The sequence below is a fragment of the Felis catus genome, chromosome B2 (genome assembly GCF_018350175.1).
Source record: "Felis catus isolate Fca126 chromosome B2, F.catus_Fca126_mat1.0, whole genome shotgun sequence".
NCBI lineage: Eukaryota > Metazoa > Chordata > Mammalia > Carnivora > Felidae > Felis > Felis catus.
Window position 1 is genome coordinate 23,307,060 of NC_058372.1, and position 27,763 is coordinate 23,334,822.

Below are 27,763 nucleotides of genomic sequence, written 5' to 3' on the forward strand. Positions count from 1 at the left end.
TGAGCACTGGGTATTGTATGGAAACCAATTTGACAATAAATTTCATATATTAAAAATAATAATAATAAAATAAAAAAAATTCTCTGCCAAAAAAAAAAAAATCATGTCTTACACTGGCTGGTTCACACTGTAACTTAAAATAATTATTTTAATTGTATTCTGAGCCTGACTTTTATTATCCCTTATTACATAATGAAAACTTGAACTTGCTTTTTTGGTATTAGGTCAAGCTCCATTCTGGTAGTTGCAGGGAGAAACAGAGCCAGAAAATCCTATCCCTGCACACGGAGCCTTTATGTCACAGTGATACTTTTAAAAGAAATATGGCCAGTTCCATAAGAAGAGGATTTGTAGATATGAGGACAATGAATACTTGAGTATTATCTTGTTTTTCTCCTAATAAGAGTAGTTGCAGGACCTGTTCATCTTTCAGTCCACGAGTATGTGAGGAATGGACCATGGATCTGAGCCTCAGCTGCCAGCTCTTGGATTTAGCTTGCAGGGGACTGCACTTTCTAAACAGCCATGTCTAAAATGAAATAAAAGAGAAGCCAGGACCTCCCCATTACTTGATCTGCATGCCTTACTGCAGGAAGCTGGACCACAGTTGTATAGGCGGCCTTTATTTTGATAAATTGGTTTACGTTTTGAAAAATCTTGTTTGCAACAAAATGTCAGTGGCTGTGAGGAAGGATCCAAGTGATAATTACAAGTTCAATTTTGATGAATTATAGGTTAAAGATACTAAATGTTTTTAAGCACCAAAAAGAAACCTAGACAGAACGATTCTAAAGTTTTTCTCTAGGGCCTGAGGAGAACATCTGCTACAGGATGGTGCTGCCTTTCTTTCCTTCTGTTATTTTATTAGGTGTTTTTTTAAAGGCACCTGGCTAGCTCAGTCAGTAGAGCATGCGCTCATGGGGCACCTGGGTGGCTCAGCGGGTTAAGCATCAGACTTTTCGGCTCAGGTCATGATCTCATGGTTCATGAGTTCAAGCCCCACATGGGGCTCTCTGCTGTCAGCACAGAGCCAGCTGGATGCTCTGTCTCCCTCTCTTTCTGCCCCTTCCCCGTACATGCTCGCTCTCTCTCTCTCTCTCTCTCTCTCTCTCTCTCTTTCTCTCTCTCTCTCAAAAATAAATAAACATTTAAAAAAACAAAGGAGCATGGGGCTCTTGATCTTGGGTTGTGAGTGTAAGTCCCACGTGGGGAGTGGAGATTACATAAATAAGTAAAACTTCAAAAAAAAATTCTCTATGGAGGGTTACCTAAAATCTACAGTTAAATGAATATGTTTTTAAGTGATTTTTTACATATATTTTTACTCATTTGTACATAATTGTCCATTAATTTACCATAATTTCTTGGTTATTATTGGACATTTAGATTGGGATGAATCCCACAAAGGGGGCTGAGTGGGGTGATAGCCTAAGTTCTAAGAACTGGGGGTTTTCAGAAGTTCATCTCATGGGGGAAGAAATTCCTGGCACCACCTCCTTTAATCCATGGAAAGTTTTTCTCTTGTGTGCTCTCTGTCTCGCCCTTCTGTTAGTCTCATCTGTCAAACCTGCAAGTATGGATTTCCTCAAACGTCTGTCTTTTCCATAACTAGACCTGGACTAATTACACTAGAGAAGAACCACCATGTTTGGCAAATTGGTACCAGCATTCTGGATATTTCCAACCTCAGCTGGCCCCTTCACATTGTTTGGCAACTTCTGGAGTCTGTGAATGCTCTCAATTTCTGAAAGGATTCTTTTAAACCCCTCTCCTCAAACTTCCAATCCTCCTCACTCTTTTTTTTCTCATAATTTTGTTTTCCGATGTATACCCCAGAAGCTATCACATAAAAGAATAAAATCAGTTGTCTTAACTAATCCCACTGATTTTTTTTTCATTTTTAATTTGTTTGACATGTTTTAAAAATACCTTGTTTCCTCCTCTATTTTCTTATGTGATACTGTTTTTCCTTTCTAAAATGTTAACAAACATTGTTAATTTATTAAACTCTGCTTTTACTTTATTACTAATAGGGCTATGTAAGCCATTAATTTTCATCTAAGAACGGTTTTAACTACATTCCAAAAATTCTATGCATAATCTTTGTCATTATTTTAAAAATATTCTTATTATGTCATGAATTTTTTTCTAGGCTCAATTATTATTTATGAGTGTGTTTTCAAGAATTTAGGGTTTTTTCCTCTATACATTTACTAATTTTTGTCCAGTAAGTATATGCTGATGTTGTTCTTGCTAAAGTTACTAATAACATCCTGACTGCTAAATTCATCGGGGCTCTTTTCAGCCTTTGTAGGACCTGTGACAGTCTTCTTTACTCTCCACTTGTTAAGTATGTCTTCTTGCTGTCTGTCTTTCCTGCCTCTACTCTGATACCCTGTGCCTGCCCTTAAATATTTACTGTGTCTCCAGGGCTCTATCCAGGGCCGGCTTCTCTTCCTATCCTACTGCTTTCCTCTCAGCAATCACATCTACCCCCAATGGTTGTGCCTCACTCTTCTTTATCAGGGATTTTCAAGTTCATTGCCAGCCTGGACCTTCTCACCAGAGATCCAAAACCCAATCTCTTCTCCCACAAATTGAGCCTTCTCTAATGCAGATTCTTCTTTATTGTAGTGTATTACTGATTTTATGTTGTCACTAGGAACTTATGAGGAAATAATTCTGATTGTAATAATTTAGAAAGCATAAACTCCAATACCCAAAAGCAATTATTGTTAATATGCCATTATATTTTCTTCTAATTTTCTATGGCTACATATTCCAGAATTTAGGTCATTCTGAGTATACAGTTACATCCTTCTTTTAAAAAACGTACTCGTGGCACCTGAGTTGCTCCATCACTTAAGCATCTGACCCTCGGTTTTGGCTTAGGTCATGATCTCACGGTGTCATGGGTTTGAGCCCCTCATTGTGCTGTGTGCTGACAGCGCAGAGCCTGCTTGAGATTCTCTCTCTCTCCCTCTCTCCCTCTCTCCCTCTCTCCGTGCTCCTCCCCTACTCATGCTGTCTCTGTCTTTCGCAAGATAAATAAACTTAGAAAAAAATTTAAAAACGTACTCTTAGTGAATGGTGTAAAGTTAAGATTCGTATTCAACACCTTCCACCATAATAAATTCCAGAAAGAGTGAAACAAAAAATTAATCCATAAAAGTTCTCAAGAATACATGGATCAGGGGCGCCTGGGTGGCTCAGTCGGTTAAGCGTCCGACTTCATCTCAGGTCATGATCTCATAGTCTGTGGGTTCAAGCCCCACGTCGGGCTCTGTGCTGACACCTCAGAGCCTGGAGCCTGTTTCAGATTCTGTCTCCCTGTCTCTGTCCCTTCCCCACTCATGCTCTCTCTCTCAAAAATGAGTAAACGTTAAAAAAAAATTAGAAAAAAAAAGAATACATGGATCAGTGTTTTCTTGTGATTTTGCAATAGAGAAGGCTTTTTGAATATATGATAATTAACCCTGAAGCCATAACATAAAAATTGATACACTTGACTACATGAGAATTAAACATCTCTATGACAAAAACACCCAAACATCTTAAAGCCAAATGACAAACCAAGAACATTGCAACTCCTTACAATAGATGTCACCAATGAATCAAAAAGAAAAACCATTCAGTTAAGAAAAGGTAAAGGATATAAACAAATATAAATGGCCTTAAACTTGTGAAAAGGTTTCATTCCTCAAAAATTAAAAGGTAAAGGATATAAACAGAAATATAAATGGCCTTAAACTTGTGAAAGTTCCATTCCTCAAAAATAGGTAGAGAATCTTAATAGACATTTTCCAAAGAAGACATATAGATGCCCAACAGACACATGAAAAGATGCTCAACGTTACTAATTATCAGGGAAATGGCAAATCAAAACCACAATAAAAGACCTCCTCACACCTGTTAGAATGGCTAGTATCAAAAAGAAAACAATAACAAGTGTTGGTGAGGATGTGGAGAAAGAGGGACCATCATGCACTGTTGGTGGAAATGTGAATTGGTGCAACCACTGTGGAAAACAGTATGGAGGTTCCTCAAAAAATTAAAAATAAAACTGCTATATGATCCAGAAAATTTACTTCTGAGAATATATCTGAAAAAATGAAGACGCTAATTCAAAAAGATATGTACCCACCTATGTTCATTGTAGAATTATAATGACCAGGGTATGGAAACAACCTAAGTGTCCATCAGTGGATGAATGGATAAAGAAGATGTGCGTATGTACACACATACACATACACACACACACACACACACACACACACACACACATACACACACACTGGAATATTAGCTGTAAAAAAGAATAAAATCTTACCATTTGCAGGGCACCTGGGTGCCTCATTCGGCTGAGCATCTCACTTCGGCTCAGGTCATGATCTCACAGTTTGTGAGTTCGATCCCCACATCAGGCTCTGTGTTAACAGCTCAGAGCCTGGAGCCTGCTTCAGATTCTGTGTCTCCCTCTCTCTCTGCCCCTCCCCTGCTCATGCTCTCTCTCAAAAATAAATAAACATTAAAAAAAATTTTAATTTTAAAAAATTTACCATTCGCAATAACATGGACCAATCTTGAGGAAATTGTGCTAAAGGAAATATTATACAAATATCGTGTGATTTCACTTACATGTGGAATCTAAAATGACATATGAACAAACAAAACCAAAATCATAGATACAGAGAACAGAATGGTGATTGCCAAATAGGAAGTAGGCAAAACGGATGAAGAGGGTGAAGAGACACAAACTTCCAGTCATAAAGAAGTCATGGGGATGTAACATGTGCAGCATGCTGACTACAGTCCATAATATTCTAGAGCACACTTGAAAGTTGCCAAGAGAGTAGGTCCTTAAGTTCACTTTGTATGGTGACAGATGTTCACTAGACTTACTGTGGTGATCGTTTCACTGTGTATACAGATATCAAATTATGTTTTTCACCTGAAACCAATACAATGTTATGTGTTAATTATATCTCAACAAAAAAATGTAATAAAATGAGATACTGTTTTCACCAGTTAGATTAGCAAAGATCAGAAACTTCAATGACACATTGTTTTGGCAAAGGTGTTGGGAAATAGTCATACTTCTACATTGCTGCTGGAACCTGTATGCAGAATTTGGACAATATTTTATCAAAGCTGTAAATTCACATGCTTCACCCTACAAATTCCATTTCTTGGAATTGATCCCACAGACACACACATACATGATGCTACTGTAAACAAGGATATTGATTAATTACAGCATTGCTTGTAATAGCAAGATTTCAAACAACCTGGCTAAGTGAATCCTAATTCATCCATACAGTGGAATAGGACACAACTGTTTATGACTTGAGTCAACTCCATTTATATTGATATGAAATGCTCCCTGATACATTTTAACTAAAGTTTTTAAGTTACACAGTATGTTGAGTACAGAGGTTTTAACATGAATCTACTATCTCTCGGAGGCTAGTAAGAAACAGCTGTGAATTGCATCCAGAGAGAACTGGGAGGGAAACTGATCTTTTTTCTGACGTTTTTTAAAAGCCGTGACTTTTGCACCTGTGACTTCAAGGTTGTTGGGTTTTTTTAATGTTTATTTTGAGAGAGATAGAGAGTGAGCAGGGGAGGGGCTGAGAGAGAAAGAGACAGAGACAGAGAATCCCAAGCAGGCTCTGCTACTGTCAGCGAGGAGCCCAACATGGGGTTTGAATACACGAACCATGAGTTGTGACCTGAGTTATGACCTGAGCTGTTTTATAAGCTGCATAATTTTGAGGTGTCTGGGTGGCCCATTTGGTTGAGCATCCAGCTCTTGATTTCCGCTCAGGTCATGATCCCAGGGTTGTGGGATCGAGTCCCATGTCAGGCTCCATGCTGAGCATGGAACCTGCTTAAGAGTCTCTCTCTCTCTCTCTCTCTCTCTCTCTCTCTCTCTCTCTCTCTCTCCTGCTCTCAAATAAAAATTTTTAAAAAGTTTTAAAAGCTGCATAATTTCATAGTGTATGTACTCCTTTCTCCATTATTGAATGTTTAAGGTTGTTTTTATTTTTAATGCTTACAAATAGTTCTATAATGAACATCGTTCAGTATGCATCTTTGTGCATGTTTCAGGTTATTTCTGCAGAATTGCCAAAAGAATTCCTGGATAAACAATTATGAACATTCTTACACATTATTATGCTATTTTCCCCCAGAGGAAGTGCAGTTCCTACACCTACCAGCAGGATGCAAAGGCCCTTTGTTTTTTATTTATAAAAAATAAAACTGCTGATGTGATAGCAGAAAATCCCACCTTGTTTAAATTTGCATTTCTCTGATTATGACTGAGGTGGAACATTCATGTATCTCTGTCCATTTATCTCTCTAAATTTAGTCACTCTTTGTGCTCTCTTGTGAATTATTGTTTCTGGCCTCTTATTTATTTACTGTGGTCCTAATGTCTTTCCACTCGATTTATATGTGCTATTTATGTGCTAAGGATATTAATCTTTTGTCATATTTGTTTCTAACTGGGTTAGCTCTTTAAGGACGAGTAGGAGTTAGCCAAGAAATCAGGCTGGAGGAGGACACTCCTTGTACAGAGAAATGCCAGGCTAGGGTTGGTGGTCCATGCTGGAAATGGTGCTTGATGGAATGTGAGAGATGAGCAGGGCTATACTGTCCCTGCATTTGACCCTTATCCTGAAGATCATGAAATGCCATTAGGAGATTTTTAACAGGGAAGTATATAGTAGGTTTTGTTTACAGCTGCCCAAAAACTAAGAAGCTTTGGTCTCCAAAGTAGGTTTTCTAATAGTAACTTCACCTCCTCTCTCCACAACCCTTCTTATTGGTCACTGTCCTCCTTTTGAAAACAACTAATCTCAATTATTTCACATATTCTTTCTGCTTGTATCAATAGCTCTTTTCCTCATAATGTTCTCAGCTCCTTGTCTTTTCATAAGACATGCTTGGCACTTGAACTATTTGTAGGACCACCTGAAGCATCATTGAGAGATCAGATGATCTTTTTAAGCTTTGTGATGCCAGAGACAATTTTTTTAATGCCTTTTCCAATGAATAACACCTTGGCTTATACCAAGTGCTTATCACAATTTGGGTGGAGTTTATCAACCTCTGGAAGAGGCATGGCCTGGAGTTGAAAATCACAGACTGTAGTCAACTGGGTTCAGAACCCAAGTCTGCCACTTACTGGACATGTCATCGTGGCCTAAATGTTCTGAATCTCTCTGAGCCTTGCTTTATGAACATTACATGAGATCATGTGTATCTAGTACTTAACATAGTGCCCTGTGCATGGTACTTGGTGCCATCAATCACAGATAATATTTTGTTCTCCCTTTGGGCCCTCAAAACAACAAATGACTGTGGAAACAGCCTTTTTCTTTGTGGTTTTGAAAACAGAAATCTGAGGATATACTTACCTATGTTCCATTCTCCTACTATAAAACAACTATAAAAACTATAAAGTTTTTTCTTTATCCTTCTTTTGTTTTTGAGAGAGAGAGACCATGTGCATGCACCAGCAAGCTAGCAGAGGGGCAGAGAGAGAGAGGGAGAGAGAGAGAGAGGGAGAGAGAGAGCCCAAGTAGGCTCCACACCCAGTGCAGACCCCAACACAGGGCTCAATCCCATGACCATGAGATCATGACCTGAGCTGAAATCAAGAGTCTGACATTCAACCAACTGAGCCCTGCCACGCCCCTCTTTATCCTTTCTTAAACTATTTTTTCTCTGACCTTGGAGTTCACGGTTTTATAAGTAAACATCTTAGCATTGTACTCTGGTTGTTAAATCTCAATGAGTCTCCTCAATTTTTCATAATCACTCCTTGCACATTTTCTTCCATTATAACTTTAATTATCTACCCAGTTCAGTTTGTTCACGCTTATTATTCATAGGTTAATACCTTTGCCCTGTTCCAAGGCTTAATTTTTTCATACGTATTTCTCATTTTTCATAATTTTTCTACTCTAGATTTGATTTTCCAGTTTGTCCTCCACCCTGGTTTCTATAATACAGCATTAATTTCTACTTCACCCATGTATATAATCATCCTCTAATATTGCAGTCTTTTGTTGGTGGTATCTTTTTGCTTTTGTTTCTCTTAAAATTGGACACATGTGATATAACTCCTATACTATTTATCTTTTCAATTTTCTTTAAAGTCAACCTAGTGAGAAATAATTTACCTACAATAAAATGCATCTATTTTAAGTGTACAATTTCAATGTTTTGACAAATGGATGGTCTTATGAAAACAGCACCCCAATCAAGATAAGAACTATTCCATTGCCCTCCAAAACTCTCCTTAGCCCTCTGTGTTCACTTTCCAAGAATTCCAGTTCCTCTTTCATCTCATTTTAATAGATTTCCTATATAGTCTCTGACTCCAAAACCATATTGATCTCCCCTGTAGCCCCAGCACCTCATAGAGCACTTACATAATAGCCGTTCAGTACATAATTTCTTCAGTGAACTCTCAGTGCAGATTTTGTAACCACTGCCTCTCATCTTTATGCTGCAAACCCTCTCATTCTGTTTCCTTTTCAGTTTCCTATTCTTTGTTATGTTTTCCTTATTGATTATTGGTCTTTTTCCCAAAGACCTTTAGAAGGGCAGAGAGAGAGAGAGAGAGAGAGAGAGAATCCCAAGCAGGCTATGCCCTGTCAGCAAAGAACCTGAGATGAGGCTCGAACTCATGAACTGTGTGATCATGACCTGAGCCAAAATCAAAAGCCAGATGCTTTACCAACTGAGCCACCTAGCACCCCACAAGATCTTTGTAATGTTGCCTATGATGTTTTGAGAAGTTTTATTTATTCTCTAAATATTTATTGAGTACAATTTCTGAGCCAAGCACTTTAGATCCAGTGGTAAACAAAAAAAGACAAAACACCCTATTGTGTGGGGCTTATATTCTAGTAGGAACTTGGACTCCTAAGAAGGAAGCTTTTTGATCTGTCCCTCACCCTGTTATCCACCCTGAGTACTTATGACCTTCAAATGACCCTTGAGCTTTCTCTCTGTTGGTGGTAGTATCCATTTTATTGATCAACACATGTGCTATAGTTATCCCAAGTCTACTGCATTAGTGTGAGAGATAAGAGCCTGAACTAAGATGAGGTCTGAGGGTTTGGAGAAGTGGAAGGTGATTCAGAAGAGATGTAAAAGGTGTGTTTGCTTGAATATAAGGAATTAAGGAAAAGGAGGGAATTTAGGATGAATTTCCAAATATCTGGCTGAGGTAGTTAGCTATATAAAGATGCACCTACCTAAAAAGGAAATACTGGCCACTGGGGTCAGGAAAGAAAGAGGGAGGTGACTTCAGTATTGAAAGTGCTCAGTGGAAAAAGCTGTAGTGGGTATAGTGGGCATCTTTTGATGGTAAATCCAAAGGCAATTGGTTTATATGGATTTGGGACTCAGAAAGGAGGCATGGGTGAGCAAAAGACCTGGTAGCCAATGGTATGAATGTGATCATGAGACCTTAGGCAACACATTCAATTATTGGAGGAGATTTTATCATAATAAAAGAGGTCCAGGGCCACCTGTGTGGCTCATTTGATTAAGCATCTCTTGATTTTGGCTCAGGTCATTATCTCAGGGTCATGAGATTGAGACCCACATTGGGCTCCACGCAGGGCATGGAGCCTGCTTGGGATTCTGTCTCTCTCCCTTTTCTCCCTCCTCTCCCTCTGCCCCTCTCCCCCCACCCTCACTGCCCCGTCTCTCTCAAAAAAACATTTAAAAATAAATAAATAGCATTTTAAAAAAGAAAGAAAAGAGGTCCAATACGTGCCCTAGAGAATGTAACATAGAAGAGGCAGCCGAAAAAGATGAGCTCACAAAGGAGCCTCAGAAGAAATAACTGGTAGATCTAGAGAGCAAGACAAGAAACCAACCAGCTGTGGAACTTTCCATCAGTAAAGCAAATGTAGATAACTCAGTAAAAGATTGCAAACACTGTCATCTATCTCATTGTAAAAATCATCGACTTTAAACGATTTTATTTTTGTTAAAAATTATGATCATTTTGTAAGTCACCTAAAACTGGAGGCCTGTGTGTACACTGAGTGCCATTTAGATATTAAGTCTTGATGAATCTTGAGACTTGATATCAAGAAGTCAGCAGATAACAGTGTCATGGAGGCATACAACATGCCTCTGTTAGGTAGCTTAACACTAGGTACCTTAACGTAGGTACGTAATGTTAACATTAGGTAACTTGGCCTCAAAACTGTGTCAGGGGTGAACCAATGACCCGTAAGCAGCAGTAGGATCCAAGAACACACTGGCACTTTCCTCTCAGTCCCATGGAATCTGGAGGCATGGCAAAATTTAAGCAGCTTTCTCCTAATGGCTGTAAAGGAAGATCTTCAGGGGCAAGGCACATTTGAGTTAAGGCCAGTTGATGGAGGACATGTCCCTCCAAGCAGTTGAAGGAGTTTGCCCCAGAGAGGCTACAAGAAGGGTCAAGTTGTTTTGTTACTGGGATACTTGACTTGGGGTTGGGGAAAGAAGGAAAAAGTAGCTGATGTTTTTACAGGATGGATAAGCAGAGAAACCAGCATGGGCTTGGCGGGGGTGGGTTATGAAAGATGGTGCAAATGAGGGATATTCTATCAGCTTATTTCCCAATCACACATTTTGGATGCTACAACCAGTGTGAGCCTCCAGGTGCCATGATTATTATGGCCTGCATTTAGCTGACAGTGGTTCTGGAAGGGGAGAAAGTAAACCAAAACCTTGGGAACTACATACAGAACTTTCATTACTGCCGGCTGTTTATTTTGTGACTGGGAAATTACAATGCATGGAAGACCCTCACAAAGGAGTTTGATCCTTGCGATGGAGAGCTTGAAGGGCTGCTGGGAAACCAAAGAGCAAAGGCTAGGGTAGAAAAGGAAAGCCAAATGGAAATCTCCTTCACAAAAAAGCCCTAAGGAACTCTGCCAAGCTTCAGGAGGGTAGAGGTAGAATGGTGACTATATGAGCAGCAAAGCCTTACTGTTTCCGCGGATGTGGTCTGCCTTCTCGTGGTTGATAGCTCTTGCTGTTCTGTTGCCTTTTATGTGTTAATTTTTCATGCCTTATTTCAAACAGCATCTGACTCCCATTAGGATGATCCTAAGGCAAGGCATTGTGTAGCAGCTGGCTGCCATTTTCACAGCAGCGTCTGCACATCTTTCTTTGGAATGTTCTTGCTCAGTGATGTGATTGAAAGGCCAATAGCCAGAACGTGTTCAAGGATAAATGGTTTACCTTAATAGTGGTAGAAAAAAATGCAAAGGATAAAAACCAGGCAGGGACAGAAATGAAACAATTGATGGTTGGTTAGCCCTCTCCTATGAAATTTGAAGATTCAGGCAGATTTGTGATTACCTTCAAAAAGTTGTGATCATTGGAAATAATTCATAAAACTGAAAAATTGCTCATGAAGTAATAGTCATGTTACTTGCATGGTTCCAAGCCTGTGCAATGTCTTCTGTTAGGGCAGAGGAAGACAGTGGAGGAAGAGGAAGAACAGGAAAGAAGAGGGAAACATGTATATGTTAAAGGTGCATTCAGATTTTGAACAACTTTTGATTGCTTCAGACACATTTAATTCAAACTCTAGAACTTTATTCCATTAAGTGTGGACTCTGGGGATTTGGGGAGACAACAAGAATGCACAGCAGAATATGTAGAAGACCAGATCATGAGCCCAGTTGATACAATTGTAGAGTGCCATAAGTTATTTTCTGATTTCTTTAAACTTAAGAAGAACTTCAGACTTTCCATTCCAGGCCATACTCCTTTTTTGCTAGCTATTGTGAGCTAGTCACTAGCTTTTAGAAAAATGAATTTAGTAATGACTACTCTTGCCCAGTACATTTTTTCTGAAAAGCCCATGAAGCATCCTGAGTGAAGAATTAAAACAATGGATGACTCCCTGGGGTAAATTCCTGTTCTAAAACCAGTTCTACATATAGAACAGAATATTAGAATTAAATTGTGGTGTCCACTCGGGTCCCATCACCACAACAAGGAAACTTTTGAAGAGTGTATGGGTGTGAGGATGATCAGTGATGTTGTGTTGTGTTAATAACCATCATGCTGTGCAAGACAGTGCGCGAGAAATTGCTTTTAGCTTACCTCCGTACTATCTAAAATTTTGTTAGATTAGCAGCTACACAGGAGGAGAATATCTAACATAGTCTATTAGTAAAAATCCTTTCCTGTGCCTTTGCAAGTGAAGGAGACCTTCATTACGTAGTGTCTGCTAGTTCAGGGATTCCATTTCCATTGTTGCCCCAAGATGGATCCTGAGCACCCAGGAGGGTCTCTGCAAATATTCCAGCTGGTCTGCAAAGGTCTCAGATGAAAGTCTCCCCAGTGGCTTACCTCCTAAAAATGTAAGTTCCTAAACTGTCTGCTTTTTGCCTTTACAATTCTTTTTTTTTTTTTTTAAGTTTATTTATTTTGAGGGGAGGAAGGGCAGAGACAGAGGGAGAGAGAGAATACCTAGCAGGCTCTGCACTGTCAGCTCAAAGCCCAACGCAGGGCTTGATATCACAATCCTAGGATCATGACCTGAGCCAAAATCAAGAGTCAGATGCTCAATCAACTGAGCCATCCAGGTGCCCCTTGCCTTTACGATTCTTAATGTTACAAGATTTCATTTTACTTTTGTTTTTAAAACCTGATATTTGTGCTCGCTTCGGCAGCACATATACTAAAACCTGATATTTGCATTCTTAATTTAAAATGTCTTTTTATTTTAGAAAAGTTGATCTAAAACCAAATTAGCCTTCTCTAAAACAAGTTTTCCCAGTAAATTATATCCATCTCCCAAAGCACTAAGAAATATTTCCCTTCTCTCATTTCTTTGCCTCTATGTGCAGATGTTACTAATAGTTTCACATGGATTCTTCAGCTGGTGTTTAAAGTTAAAAGCAAAGCCATCTGATACCATTAAAAGGCTAGAGAAAATGGTATCTGATGTGCCTGACTTGGACTCTTTCTCCTTAGTCTCTTGTCTTCAGGCTGTTGTAGATGAGACAGACATGGGTTAAGGCCGTTACTATCTGCATGTGGGGTACATCAGGTTAAGGACTCTTGATTATCCAGACCATTCTGCCTTCTGTACACACACCTTGGTATGACTCTGAGGATGCAGGATGAAAGTGAGCTTGTGACGTGAGGAGAGCAGAAGACTAATGCATTAAGGTATTAAGAATTTTCGGGGTGCCTGGGTGGCTCAGTCAGTTAACCATCCAACTCTTCATTTCAGCTCAGGTCATGATCCCAAGGTCGTAGGATCGATCCCCCACATCAGTCTCCATCATGACACTGGGGAGCCCACTTGGGATTTTCTCTCTCTCCCTCTCTCTCTGTCCCTCCCCCTGTGCTAAATAAATAAATAAATAAATAAATAAATAAACTTTAAAAAAAAAGAAGAGCTTTCAGTTTTTGGGTCTTCCTATGTACCCATCTCTGTGCCAAATTCCAGACATAAATTATTTAAGCTGAATCCTCCCAGCAGCCCTGAGAAATAGGTGGTACTATGCCCATTTGACAGATGAGGAAACACAGGCTTACGTTAAGCTTGTGTGATTTGAAAGCCGTGCTTTTGAACTGCCGTCCTGTGCTGCATGTAATTTATATTGAAGGGGAGAGGGTGTTTGTGTGTGCATGTATATGCATATCTATGCACTTTAAAGATGGAGGAAAGCATTTTGGTGTCCTCTCCACCCTCAACTGTGGTAGGGTCCCAATGTGGATCCTTATATGTTATGTTCCATGAAAGGAACAAACAGCTAAAACAGGGGACAAGATTAGAAAGCTGACCCAACCAAGTTAAGCATAGGTCATAACTGTCTCGGTGCATGAATGTGTAGTGCATCATTTCACCTCTTTTAATTCTTGCTTTGTCTCTGTGCATTAAAGTTTCAATTATCCACGTTAACGGAGAGAATGCAGACATGAATAACTAAAGACCCGGTAATCTAAGGAGCAGTTCCGTAGCAGTTTGCCATTTATATGTGATTTGTTTGCGCTAGATTTATTTCCCTAATCTGTTTGCTTAGTCATCCCAGAATAGTAATAGATGGGTCTGTCCCAAGAGCAAAGATATAAGTGGATTATCCACAGGGGAATACAGACAGTTAATTCATCAGGAAGAGCTTTTGATTTTATTTGAAAGCATAGCTTCAGACCGCTGACACCTTTTCTTTTTTTTTTTTCCCCTGAATTCATTTAGAACTTATGCTGTCAGGAGGATAAGAGATGCCTTCAGAGAAAATAAGAATGTAAAGGATCCTGTAGAAATTCAAACCTTAGTGAATAAAGCCAAAAGAGACCTTGAGATAATTCGTCGACAGGTAAGATGGTTCAATGATGTCCTGTCTTTCATTAAGCGCTGTAAGCTTTGACATCTCCTTCCTAATTGGACATCACTGCTTTCGGTGTTTATGACTTATACCACAGGGCCATGAAACTCTGTTCTTTTTACTCATATAGACACAGAAAGATGACCTATCACATTACTGAACTCAAGAAGAACCTAAAGGAAAATATCAGCTTTCCAGAATTTCCAGGGGACGCATCCTTCTGGGAAGCTGCGTTCTCATAGTTCACTCAAGGTTGATCCTTTAAACATGGGAAACGTTTTAAAAATTTTGTCTCTTTGTAAGATATATTTACACATTTATGCGTTGACATATGTCAAAGAACATAAATATATTCTGCTTTTCCTTGTATTTTAAAATCGTAATTCAAGGTGATGTTGCCCTTTTCTTGAAGACACCATCCTGGTGAGTCGTTGCCACATGGAAGGTGTATCTGCAGGTGCGAATGGTGTAAAGCACAGCTGCTTAGCTAGTGAGCCCATAACAGACCCTGGAAGGTGTTTTTGTCTTCATCGTGTAGAGGTGCCAGGGATCACACTGATTTGTGCTTGCTTTTCTCCTTCTCATGAGGTGGAGTGGGGCATCTGTAGCAGCATGGTCTCCTGGGTAGTGTCATTTGTCCCTCTTTCTGCAAAATTAATTAAAGAGCCAAAGGCCAAGCAGCCTGCTATCAGTTGGTTTTCTCACTCTCTAAAAAATTCATCCTTTTCACTATTTTTCTTTGATTTAACAATAATCACACCATAAGCTCCATTTCTGCTTCTGTTCATCTGTCTTACTTGCAGTAAATTTGTTTATAAAGTATGGAAGGGAAACCCCTTATCATTTCCCTAGGTTCTGCGTAGTGTTATGGGAAGGGCTTGTTTTGTTTTATTTTGTTTTGTTTATTTAAATCCAAGTTAGTTAACATGTAGTGTAATAATGATTTCAGAAGTAGAATTTAGTGATTCATCACTAACATGTAACACCCAGTGCTCATCCCAACAAGTGCCCTCCTTCATGCCCATTGCCCATTTAGCCCATCCCCCACTCAGCACCCCACCAGCAACCCTCTGTTTTCTGTATTTAAGAGTCTCTGGTGGTTTGTCTCCCCCTCTCTTTTTATCTTACTTTTCCTTCCCCTCCCCCGTGTTCATCTGTTTTGTTTCTTAAATGCCACATATGAGTGAAATGATATTTGTCTTTCTCTGACTAATTTTGCATAGCATAATACCCTCCAGTTCCATCCACATTGTTGGAAATGGCAAGATTTCATTCCATTTCATTGCCGAGTAATATTCCGGTGTGTGTGTGTGTGTGTGTGTGTGTGTGTGTGTGTGTGTGTACGTGTACCACATTTTCTTTATCCATTCATCAGTCGATGGAGATTTGGGCTCTTTCCATAATGGTGGCTGTTGTCAATAGTGTTGCTATAAACACTGGGGTGCATGTGCCCCTTCAAATCAGTATTTTTGTATCCTTTGGATAAATACCTAGTAGTGCAATTGCTGGGTTATAGGGTAGTCCTGTTTTTAATTTTTTGAGGAACCTCTATTCTGTTGGAAAGGACTTGTTTAGCATCATCAGGAGATACCACCTTGGCTGACAGCATGTCATATCACAATATATGACATACATATACACATCCCTAACCCTTCTTCATGCTTGGCTCTAAACAGAATTCAAAAAAGAAAAAAAAGAAGAAGCTATAGTATGCACTGTAGTTTTCTTTTTATGTCACATTTGAAAGTCTTGCAATCTGATGAAACAGTCCCTTCTAGAATAACCTTTCAGATCTGATAACCCTTCTTGAGTTCTACAGTTATCTAGCAACAGAATAACTTGGGCACATCTGGACAAGCCTAGGAAATGATCTTTAAGGAAGGGCACGAAAAGATAATAGGAGTCAGAAAAAGAAACTGATCTGCACATTTGCATGCACTCTGATAGTGGCAGGTAAAAGAGTTGTCATTTTGAAAACTCTAGGACAATGGCATTTCCTAGACATCAGTGGCTGAATTTTATGGGACCCTTTAGCACTGGAACTTGGAAAAGCAAGCAGCCTGAGTCCTTATTTCACATAAACTCAGAGAGATTCAATTCTTTGGCAGTTTCTTATGTGGAAGTTGGCAAGCGTCTCCCAAACAGGCTGGCTTCATCTTTCTGTGTAAAGTTGCACAGAGTAGAAACTGCTTAGAAAAGGTGCCTGTAAGTACTCTGTGCCACTATTTCTTCTGTTATGTAATTGTCTGTGTCTTCTCCTGTTTTGAAATGCTAAAACCACCTTTCAAGAACAGAAAGACTAGACTAGCTCTCATCACACATCCCCAGTAAATCCATGCTCAAAACAGACTCCAACTCTGCAGTCATGGGACATGTGCTGGGGCCAGGGCGCCCTCCCTAGGACAGCCTGGCAAGTGCACCTTCCTTGACCTTGGGGGACTTGTGCTGCCTAAAATTTTGTTATCCCTGAAGACTCTGCTCATGCTCAGAATGGTTCTGACAAATGAAAGCATTCCTATTCCATTAGAGAACTCATTAGCCATATAACAACGTTTCTGTTCACTTCCCTGTCTTGTCAAGAGTATTCCTGAATCCAGGAATTTACCATGGTTAGCTTATGAGATGTTAATGTTACTGACTCCTCTAGCTACCTTGCTGAAAGCTGATATGAGTTGACCTTGGCCTAAAGGCCCAAAATAAAGCAGTGTCTGTATTTTCTTCACACCAGCTGCTATAATAGCCGTCTAGCTTGCCTCCCTGATTTCCCTCGCCTGAATGATCTATTCTCCACACACTGCCAGAGTGATCTTTTTTTAAAAGGAAAATTAGAGCAGGTTATACCCTTGCTCAAAACCCTCCAGAGGCTTCATAGCGCCATGGCAATAAAATCTGAAGTGCTTAAGAAGTCCTCAAAGGCCCTCCATTGCCTACGTCTCCCTCACACTATTTCAGATACCATCTTGATGTCCCCAAAACACCCCCGGCTTGTTCCCGTTGCAGAGGCTTTGTACCTTCTGCCTGGAATACTCTCTCCCCAGACCTTCCCACTGCTCGATTCCCCTTTTCACTCAGATTTTTACTCCAGTTTCACCTTCTCACAGAAGCCTGTCCTGACCACACTGTCTAAAATAACCTTCCCTCTGTCATTCTGTCCCTTGTCCTGCTTTCATTTTCCTTATGGCATCTATCAGTCCTGAAAATAACATTCCTTATTGCCTTGTCTGTTTTCTCCTCTTCTGTGAGGGTAGGGATCTTCCCTGTCATGGTCACCAATGCCTAATTGCAAGAACACAGGCTCTGGGTCCAGCCTGCCTGTGTTCAAGTCCTGACTCAGGCTACTAACTATGTGATCTTGAACCACATATTTAACCTCTTGGTGCCTAATGTAAAATTCAGATGAGAACAGGCTCAACCTCATGGGTATGGTGAGCATCGAATAATATATGTGAAGCCCTTGGGAACATACTGGCACATAGTATATACTTGACATTGTACTATTGTTATCGGGAGTATCTAGAAAAACTCTTAATAATCCTCTGTGGAGGGTGCCTGGGTGGCTCAGTCAGTTACGCATCCAACTCTTGATTTCAGCTCAGGTCATGGTTTCACGGTTCATGGGCTCGAGCCCGGCACTGTCAGTGCAGAGCCTGCTTGGGATCCTCTCTCTCTCTGTCTCTCTCTCTCTCTCTCTCTCTCTCTCTCTCTGTCTCTCTCTCTCCTTCCCCTGTTCGTATACTCTCTCAAAATAAATAAATAAACTTTTAAAAAATAAAATAAAAAAATAATCCTATGTGGACTAAAGGAATATGTGAAGAGTTTGGCCCCTGGGATCACACATGTCAGCCAAGGGGTCTATGCCACCAAAATCATGGTGTCTTGCTGGCTACCCAGAACCTTTCTTCAAAGAGAATGAACCATAAAGGGAAGGTGGAAACCTAATGAGGCCCTTAACCTCTAATCTAATGAGACATAACTGATACGAGCTGTAATATGCTTCTATCAGGTCCCTCTTCCATTTGCATCCTTGGACCCAAAGACCATCCACCAGGATGCATATCCATCTAAGCATCATTTTTCCATGGATAAGAAAGCCCCTGGCCACCTTCCCAGCTGCTACGTATACACATCCTTAAAGGCAGTGCTCAAAGCGGAACCCTCCATCCAACTTCTCTCCTCTCTCGACACTGTTTACCTCTTCCTGCTTTCCAGTCAGTCTTTACAGTGGATCTTGCTTTCTGCCAGTGCTTCTTCATTCCCTCCAGTCAGCTGTGATGCTAACAATACATCTGTACACATGATACGATTGTGAAGTTTTAAAGAAGTCTGTGAGCAAAGGTTTTCTTCTGGCTTTTTTGGGTCGAGAACCAAGGTGCAGGCTGGATGCCTTAGAGCTTAGAGCAGACTCAGAAGTTGAAGGACATGAACTCCTAAGTCAGTAGAAACTGAAGGATAAAGATTAAGTCATTCCCCAGTTTTGTTCCCCCGATATTTAAGGACATCAACCCAGCTTAGCATCTCCTCAGAGGTCTTTCTTCTTTCGTATCCTTCACGCTCAGAGATCCCGTCTCATTGTGGCAACCCTGGAGGGGGCTAGTTGGCATCAGTATTTCTCAGTAGTCCTGCACACCACTCCTGAGGATTACTCTCATTTCAAGAAGTGGCATGGCAGATTGTTTTTCCTCCATTATGACCAAGTCAGACTCCTTTTGCTCCCCTCTCCATAATTATGGCCCACTGAATAGAAACCTGACGTACACTTGTTCTTTCTTTGACATTCTTGGACCAACTGTCCCCTGAAAATTATAATCTAGTCTATCAGTCCCCATTCTCTTTCCAGAGACAAGCATCATCTCATATCCCATAACTAGTAGAGGCATCCTTTTACCTTTCTTAAATTCCCATTATTTCCATATAAAATGGTCCTGTAAAGACAGATTGATCCTGGCAGCTTGTATGAGTATTTCCTCTCTGCTGAAAGCAGGTTCTGGACTAGCCCCCACTAACCCTAGCTTCCCTGTCTGCTTCCCAAGCAGGATCAAAAAGTTGGAGAGGCCTTCTGTGTATGTGCCAGATGGTGCCAAAAAGGATGCCCAAAAGATGGACTATATATGTGTAGGGTTGGGCAAAAAGGTCTCACACAATCTGGACAGCAAAGAAGTACCTAAGGACTTTCTACCTCAGAGGTTACAAAAGGCCGCTTAGATGTTGCATATCAGAAATAAGAACAAGAAGGTCATCTTGGTTCTTTTTTTCCATTTTGCTGTTCTGACGGTATTCCTTTTGATAAGGCACTGATTAGAATTAGCCTTTAGTTAATCATTCCCACTCATTACAGTTTGTCATGCCCCTTTGGATTTTGAACAACCAGAGCCTTATTTTGTATCACTGCTTCCATGCTCTACACCTTTGCTACTTGAGGTCACCCCTCTCCAGACCCGCAGCATTGCTACCACCAAGGGGCCCTCTTCCCCTATGTAGTTCATAGAGATTTGTGGTCGTCATAGTGAAAGTATTTTCCAAACATTCTGAAATAGAGTTATCGCCTTTGTTATATACCCAGCTAAATAGCCACATGTCTGTGAGAGGAGACATGGAAGAAACAGCCGAGGGTGGGAAACTATAACTACAGCAAGGAGGCCAGACCAATCTTTGTATACGTTGACAAAATTTCCTTGGATATGCAAATTAAGGTTGTGACTTTAGGAATTCTTAGCTATAGCCTAAATGTGTAGCAACTTTTTCTTGAAACCAGCTACGCAACATTCTCACTATTCATCAGAGTGCATCCCATGATGCATACCATGAAGACCAGGCTCTAGGTTCTCGGGTAGCAACACACCTACATAACAGAAGGGGTGTGTATGTGTGTGTGTGTGTTTGTGCGCATGCGTTTGTGATTGACTCTTTTCTTACACAGTTAACCAAGTAAAACCACAATCTCTAGGAAAGGAACAACTATTCCCTATTGAGAGGTTCCCAACCACCACCTTAACTAGGCTAGCAGATTTAGCACTAAATTTACATCCAAATGTTTGCTTCCCCTACCAGGGATGGTTGTACATGCGCTGATAAGGAATGCATCCCACAAAAGGAGGTTCAAGTGTAACTTCAGCATTTCAATGAAGTATTTGTTGCTGTGGTAGGTAATTTTACGTGCTGGGTGACAACAAGGTTCTGGAGTCATACCAGCCTTGCCAGCAGCTTTTCAGTGACAACAATTTTTTTTTTCTAATACTTTCCTGAAGGAAGGATTTTTTTTTTTTTTTTTTTCATTTTAGAGAGAGCTTAAGCAGGAGAGAGGGGCAGAGGGAGAGAAAGAGATAGAAAGAATCCATGCTGAGTGTGGAGCTTTCCCTCTCCCAGTTCAGGGCTCAATCCCATGACCCCAAGATCATGACCTGAGCTAAAATCGAGTTCTATGTTCATCCAACTGAGCCACCCAAATGCCCCAGTGATAACAATTTTATACCACATTAGTCATTCTTAAGCCAGTGACGGCTTTGCGGGAGGGGCTTGGTTTGCTTTGGTTTGGTTTTTGACAAACAACTTTTTTACATATATTTTTCCTTCACATCCAGTTAAACAAAGTTGCTTTCAGTTTAGAAACATTGATTATGTCTTTTTTTCATTAGAAAAAAGTCTTTACCTGAATATTTATATAACTTCATTGCTGTTTTTACAACAAAAAAGTTTTAAACTGATTCATAGAATCCATCCAGTAACTTATGAAATTGAAATCCATTTCTCAAGAAGATGAGATGGCTGAATGTATTTGATGCTTAGAGTACAGCATGAATAAGAAAAAATCCTTCATTCATCTGTGTTCATCTCTCCAAAAGCAAAAGAATCCATTTGACGTTTCAGTAAATATCAAAGTTAATTGTTTTCAAAAAAAAAAAAAAGCTTCCCACATTCCCACAGAACCTTCCACCCAAGAAAGAGCAGTTTCAATGAATGGCTCCTGGAATCGGCTGAGTCTTCCTTTAGTCCAGTGAGGAGATAGTGTCAGGAATGTTCCTTCCACTGCTGGTGATGACCCCTGTGTCAGTCAGCTGCTGGTTGAACTAACATGAATATTGCTTTCATGGGGGCTGGTGGTGGTGACAGATGTGCTCTTGCTGTTAAAGGTGAGGTGAGACTCTCCAAAAAGATAAGAGGACAATACTAGGGATCAAGTGGAATAGGAGGAGAAAAATCCAGACCTGGCAGATCTGATGACATGCTTTATATTGGCACATGGTGGAATAGCACTGAGCAGTCTGTTAGTGAAGGCGAAATAACAGCAGCGTCAACCAATGTCACACTAGGCACCCGTACAAAAGATGGCTGGGACATGAGAACCCCTTTGCTGGGGCTGCTTTGTGCTTCTGACATCAGGATGCCTTTTGTGTTGGCAAGAGGGGCTTCCTTTTCCTGGGGAAAGCTTTCTAGTGTTAGGTCAGTAACATCCCCCTTCTTCCTGCTTACCTCACTGACTACAGTCACTGAACAAGGCTTATGAAGACACTTGGAATTTTTATTTTTATACATGCTTGCTGGATACTTTCGTCACTTCTTTTCTTCTGTCTCATTGGACACCAAGAACCATCTTCTTGGAATCCGATCTCATCCACATCAGAACAGTCATTGAGAATTCCCATAAAAAGCCCATCTAAAATTAGACTTTCATGGGCAGCTTTTTTGTCACACACAGGACAAATCCAAGCGGGCTTCTCATTCATTTGCAGATAAAGGGCACCATCAAAACACTATAGATGTGTACCAGTCACTGCGTGGCATGGGATTGTCGGCCTCATTTTCCTTAAAGGGCACCTCAAGGATACCTGAAGGAATTTCACTATCAGGAGCTGCAGTTAAGTTTTTCTTTAATTAGTTTTCTGAAATGATCAGGGTTTCTAGTATCTCTCATCTTTAGTCTCTGTAATGACATGGTCGATGTGAGCTGTAATACAAGATATACAGACATGGAGTAGTTCTTTCCAATATCTTTTTTTTTAATACTTATTTATCTTGAGGGAGGGTCAGAGAGAGAGGGAGACACAGAATCCAAAGCAGGTTCCAGGCCCCAAGCTGTCAGCACAGAGCCTGACATGGGGCTCAGAACTCACAAACCATGAGATCATGACCTGAGCTGAAGTCAGACACTTGCTTAACTGAGCCAACCAGGTGCCCCAATTCTTTCCAATTTCTGATGCCCAAGAATGGAAATCTGATTTGGCACAGCTGAAGACAACCCAACTAAAGATGTATTTGTGTTCAATCCTATTTTTAGGTGGTCATGCATAGCCAGGCAAAGGAAATGGCTTCCCATTCACTTTTATACATAGACCATTGAGGTGATTTTGTTCTTGAAAGCAACTTCTCTCTACCAGGCAGAATCCCAGCTAAACTTGTACTTTGTAATCTCTCCTATTATCTGGCAAAAAAAAAAAAAAAAAAAAAAAAATCCCTGAATATGCATTTCTCTCTAACTTGTGTCAGAACAACAATAAAAACTTCTCTTGAAATCGTTGAATACTGCTTTGAGCTAAACTCATGGGCTTGATGAGAACATCAGGAACATCATAAAAGGGCAGTTTTTTTTAAATGCACATCAGGATGGACAGGAGGAATTGGGGGAGATGGCTGCATCTCAAACATGAGCTTAGTATTTTGAAGCAGCACGGAACCAACAGGAGAGGTATCGTGGGTGTGGTATCATAGAGGTGGAAGGCAACCAGTGGATTCCAGCTATGGCCAAGTCAGATTCTACAGGATGAGCTGTCATCCATGTTGAAACCAATGGCTTGATTACAGATAAACCAGAAAGTGCTTCAAGAGACAGTGGGTATCCACATCTCTATAATTTTTGGATTTTAGTCTGAGCCACAAGACTACAGCCACTCTTCTGTAAATGAAACGAGTATCAGGAGACCATGCTTGTGTCCACTTTATGCTGTCCAGGAAAGCCTAATAACAAGTGTAGTTCAGATCCCCTAAAACTAGAACCGTATTCAGATTGGCTAAAATGAAAAACAGTGAGAACACCAGAGGCAGGTGAGGATGCAGAGAAACTAGATCACTGCATACGTTGCTGGTAGGAAAGTGAAATGGTACACCTCTCCTGAACTCGAAATCTGCCAACTGTGGGTGCTGCCGTCAGAGCACCCCTCCCACCAGCACCCACGATACCTCCAGCACCGTCCTAAGCTGGACCCTGCTGGCAACAGGGATGCAGCTGACCAGCAGGGGAGCAACGCCCCACCAAACTAGGGCTTTTTATAATAAAATGGTTCAAGTAATGAATGTATGAAACTGCAGTTATAGGGGCGCCTGGGTGGCTTAGTTGGTTGAGCATCCAACTCTTGATTTCAGATCAGGTCATGATCCCAGAATGGGGCTCTGCACTGGGCATGGAGCCTGCTTAAGATTTTCCCTCTCTCTGTCCCTCTCCCTCTGCCCCTTCCTCCCGCTCACATGCCCCCCTCCTCAAAACATAAAGAGTAAATCTCAGTGGTAAGCAGTTAAGAACAGACTCCATACAGCCATTAGAAATAGTAGGAAAGGGGCGCCTGGGTGGCGCAGTCGGTTAAGCGTCCGACTTCAGCCAGGTCACCATCTCGCGGTCCGTGAGTTCGAGCCCCGCGTCAGGCTCTGGGCTGATGGCTCAGAGCCTGGAGCCTGTTTCCGATTCTGTGTCTCCCTCTCTCTCTGCCCCTCCCCCGTTCATGCTCTGTCTCTCTCTGTCCCAAAAATAAATAAACGTTGAAAAAAAAATTTTTTTTTTAAATAAAAAAAAATAAAAAAAATAAAGAAATAGTAGGAAAGAGGTTGATCTTACTGGTAGCCAGCATTTCTATGTGAGAGGAAGCATTTTCACCATTTCTTAGCTTGCACCTAATTACTTTGTCAGTCACTAAAAGCAATTTGCCCAGTTTATTGGTGTTTGGGTGGTGATAGATGAGAGTCTCTGAAACCAAATTTTTTTTTACTTTTGTTTACTATTTTATGGTTTAGTCTTTACATGACCGTTCTAGAGAAATGTCCACCAATAACATTTTTAGTGTGCATGTCATGAAATGAGAAGTTCATGAACGATGCCTGTCTTCTTTCACCACCAGTCACTGCAACATCCATTTTAGTGCCCCATGTAGTAGTTAAAACTTAACTTAGAAGTGATATCTCGGGGCATCTGAGTGGCTCAGTCTATTGAGCGTCTAACTCTTGATCTCAGCTCAGGTCTTGTTCTCAGGGTCATGAGCTCAAACCCTGCATTGGGCTCTGTGCTAGGCATGAAGCCTACTAAATAAATAATTAAATAAATAAAGTTCAGGATTGTTAATTTTATGGTGCTTTTTTTCACCATAAATAATAAAAAATATCTCCCCACCCCCCGACCCCCAACAAAAGAATTATAGCTAGTCATCCATTTTTTTTTCTTAACTGGGAAAAATAAAATTAAATGCTTCAGACATTGGTATTTAAGCATAGGAGGCTTAAGTCGTCTGAAGCTTGAACAAGTGGATTTATATCTGTGAGCCTTCAGTTTCTTATCTGTAAAATCAGAAGATTATAGTCCAATTTCTAAGCCTACTTCCAGTTCTAAAATTCCATGGTCTAACATTTCACGTAAATATCTGTCCCCTTCTTTATTTGCAGAAACTTTCTGGTATATTTTTTTTAGTAAACTACTCTATGCTTTGCATTCCTTGACCAATCTTTGCTAAGATCTTAACTCACTAGAGTTTAGGCTATAGATAAGCAAAGTTGTAAGCCAGCTATGTATTTATACCATCATAAATTTCAAAAACTTCTCTTGGTCTAATCTCTCTGCCACAAGGAAAGTCAGAAAATTGAATTATTTTATTAATGTCGCTAGCACCTCTGCTCTTAGCCTTCCTTTCTGATAGAATATACATCACCAGTACTAGAGCATATCTCTGAACAAAACATTTTCTTTCAAAGAAAATTAAGTAGCAATTCAAGAGCAATAATATGATAACTTGATAGGCAAGAAAAGGATTAAAATGCTTTCCTCAAGCCCCACCTTAATGTTGATACTAGTTTCTTCTTGATTGGACTTTTCCCTGCTCCCTGGGTGGCTTCTCAGCTGCATGAAACGCAATCTGTGAGATAAATCAAATGACACTGTATATTTTGTAATTCCGTGCCCACAGTTTCTTTCCCTAGATATTTATCAAGCACCCACTCTATGCCATGTAATTATGAATTGACTTTATGAGCTTTTTGGAGGCAGAGTTGGGAATGGAATTTTGAAGTCCATCAGAACCTTGTAGAAGTTCTTTCTCAGTTTGATTCTTGGGAGACAAACCTTTTCTCTTCAATCCAGATCATACCTATTTGTTCATTTAATAGAACAGAAATATATGGACTCTGATAGGGTACCCCAGCAATACTTTCCCCTGTCTCTATATAGATCAACTAAGATTAGATCAAAAGATCTATCTACATATTTAAAAACTAATAAAACAGTCAGAAGCAAAGGAGATTTAAGTACTCTATCTTGGACTTCAATAAAAATCCTCAGGAAATCAACATGAATTTATATACAATGACTCAATTGCCCCCTGAGTGAACCCTGTATCTTTTGGATATCTGAATTCTTTCAATGTGAATGAAAGATTCCCCAACCCCCTGTCAGATGAGAAAGGATGATTACTTTTATAGCTTGGCCTACATGTGACATTTTTTTTCAGCCTGTTCAATATATAGTTCCTCTACAGCTATAAAAAAAAGACTTCTTCATACAAGGATTGAAACCAATTTCTCTGCATTTTCTGGAAATTCCAGTACATCCTTGAGTCTGGGACGATAGTATTCCCACAGTTAGCATTCCTGTGGAAGAAATGCCTCTCTGATGGAGATTGCCCAGCAAATTTGCTTGAGTCTTCCAAGGCTGACATGCATAAAACAAGACTCCATGTTCTTTCTAGAAGAAGCCTATCCCACCTCTGCATTTTTTCATATACAGCAATTGTTCTTTTTCATATTTGCATGTGCAGAAGAGCTCCTGAAGAAGGCAGCAGTAACACTATTTATAGAAAGCTTTGCACGGGTTTCATTATTATCCTTCTCCCGTTGAGCCTACGAGAGCTGTTCACTCTTGAATTCCCTAAAGAACTATTTTTGTTGCTAAAGTATCTAAAGTGGAAGTAGATACCATCAACTCTGAAGCAGAAAGTACATTGATGTTCTAGGCAAGAAGTGGAAGTTGTCAATCTAAGCTCTGAGAGGAGCTTACTATGGGACCTTGGGGTAGCTGTTTATGTGCCCAATTTACCATATGTGTAAAAAGATGATTTTATATATGAATATTGATGAAGGTGATGCGGGTGGTGGTGGTGGTGGTGGTGGTGAGGTGTGCTTGTTGTCAGTGTGGTTCATTGTGTCCTCTTTAGGCACTGAGACTACATACTAAGCCCTTAGAACATGTTTCAGTTTCTCACAGCGGCCTTGTGAGAAAGATACTGTTTTCCTCATGTGTTAGATGAGGAAATTCAGACTGAGTGTGTTTGAATAACTCCCTGAGAACACACAATTAGGAGAATGGTGGGCCCACATGTCTTCTCACTTTTTTGGCCAGTTCTTAGAAGAGAGATCAAACTGTGGGTGGTCTGATCTTTACAAAAGCAAATAAGACATGGGAGATAGGAAAACAAGGCGAGATGTAGGTTTCCTTTTCTAATTGCTCATTTAGAATTTGTATTAGAAGGTAACAGTCTCTCTTCTGTAGACTCATGAATAGTTTATCCCTCTGAGCTGATCTCCTTTATCATTTCTCAAAAAACTATCTCTCTCTCTCTCTCTCTCTCTCTCTCTCTCTCTCTCTGCCTTCAAAAGAAAAAAAAAAATACAGAAACCACAGTCTGAAAATGTTAAAGTTCAGCCACCTTATTTAAGAAGTGTTTGCTCAGAATTTCCCCGTAGATCTGAAGGTTGCAGCTCCAAATGTGCTTTTCCTGACAAGCAGTAACACTCGAGTGCCCTTCACTGGAAACCTTTTGATGCCTCGCCGCTGGGGTTGTCCTTTCAAGTAATCAGTTAATTTCAGCCATGCTTATGCAGAAGATCTTGTCCCAAGATGACTAAGGAACAGTTTCACACCTTCTAGGAAGGGGGCGGGGGGGGGGGGGGGGGGTCCAAGGGATTCACCCCATTTATGTTTGTGTTTCTATACCACATCCTCTCTGGTGGCAGGAAGCCAGTGTGCTCCCACGCCCAGCGTATGGATAAGAAAATGCACTCCTTTCTGAGCACTTGGTATCTGCAGTTGGATTTTTATAAATTTGATGTGTTTCACTGGTATATATACATGAAGGCTAGATTCACTGGTGCTGTTGGAAAGATACCTCCTCATTATACATCTCTCAGTGTTAAAAACTATTGTT

At 40.3% G+C, this 27,763-nt stretch overlaps 1 protein-coding gene and 1 pseudogene across 8 annotated transcripts in view; one reads left to right on the forward strand and one right to left on the reverse strand.

Annotated features, from left to right (window-relative positions):
* Positions 1–27,763, forward strand: part of LYRM4 (LYR motif containing 4) — a 180,839-nt gene that overhangs the window by 30,732 nt on the left and 122,344 nt on the right. For 6 of the 8 annotated variants that reach the window (XM_006931479.4, XM_045058562.1, XM_045058560.1 and 3 more), the window contains exon 2: positions 14,246–14,366. In XM_006931479.4, coding sequence (XP_006931541.2) covers positions 14,246–14,366 — 121 coding nt within the window. Of the gene's footprint in view, positions 1–12,301; positions 12,399–14,245; positions 14,367–14,505; positions 14,745–27,763 lie in introns of those variants that run through there. The other 2 variants (XM_045058561.1, XM_045058563.1) reach the window with 2 other exon arrangements.
* On the reverse strand, positions 21,359–22,341 carry LOC109499588 (annotated as a pseudogene).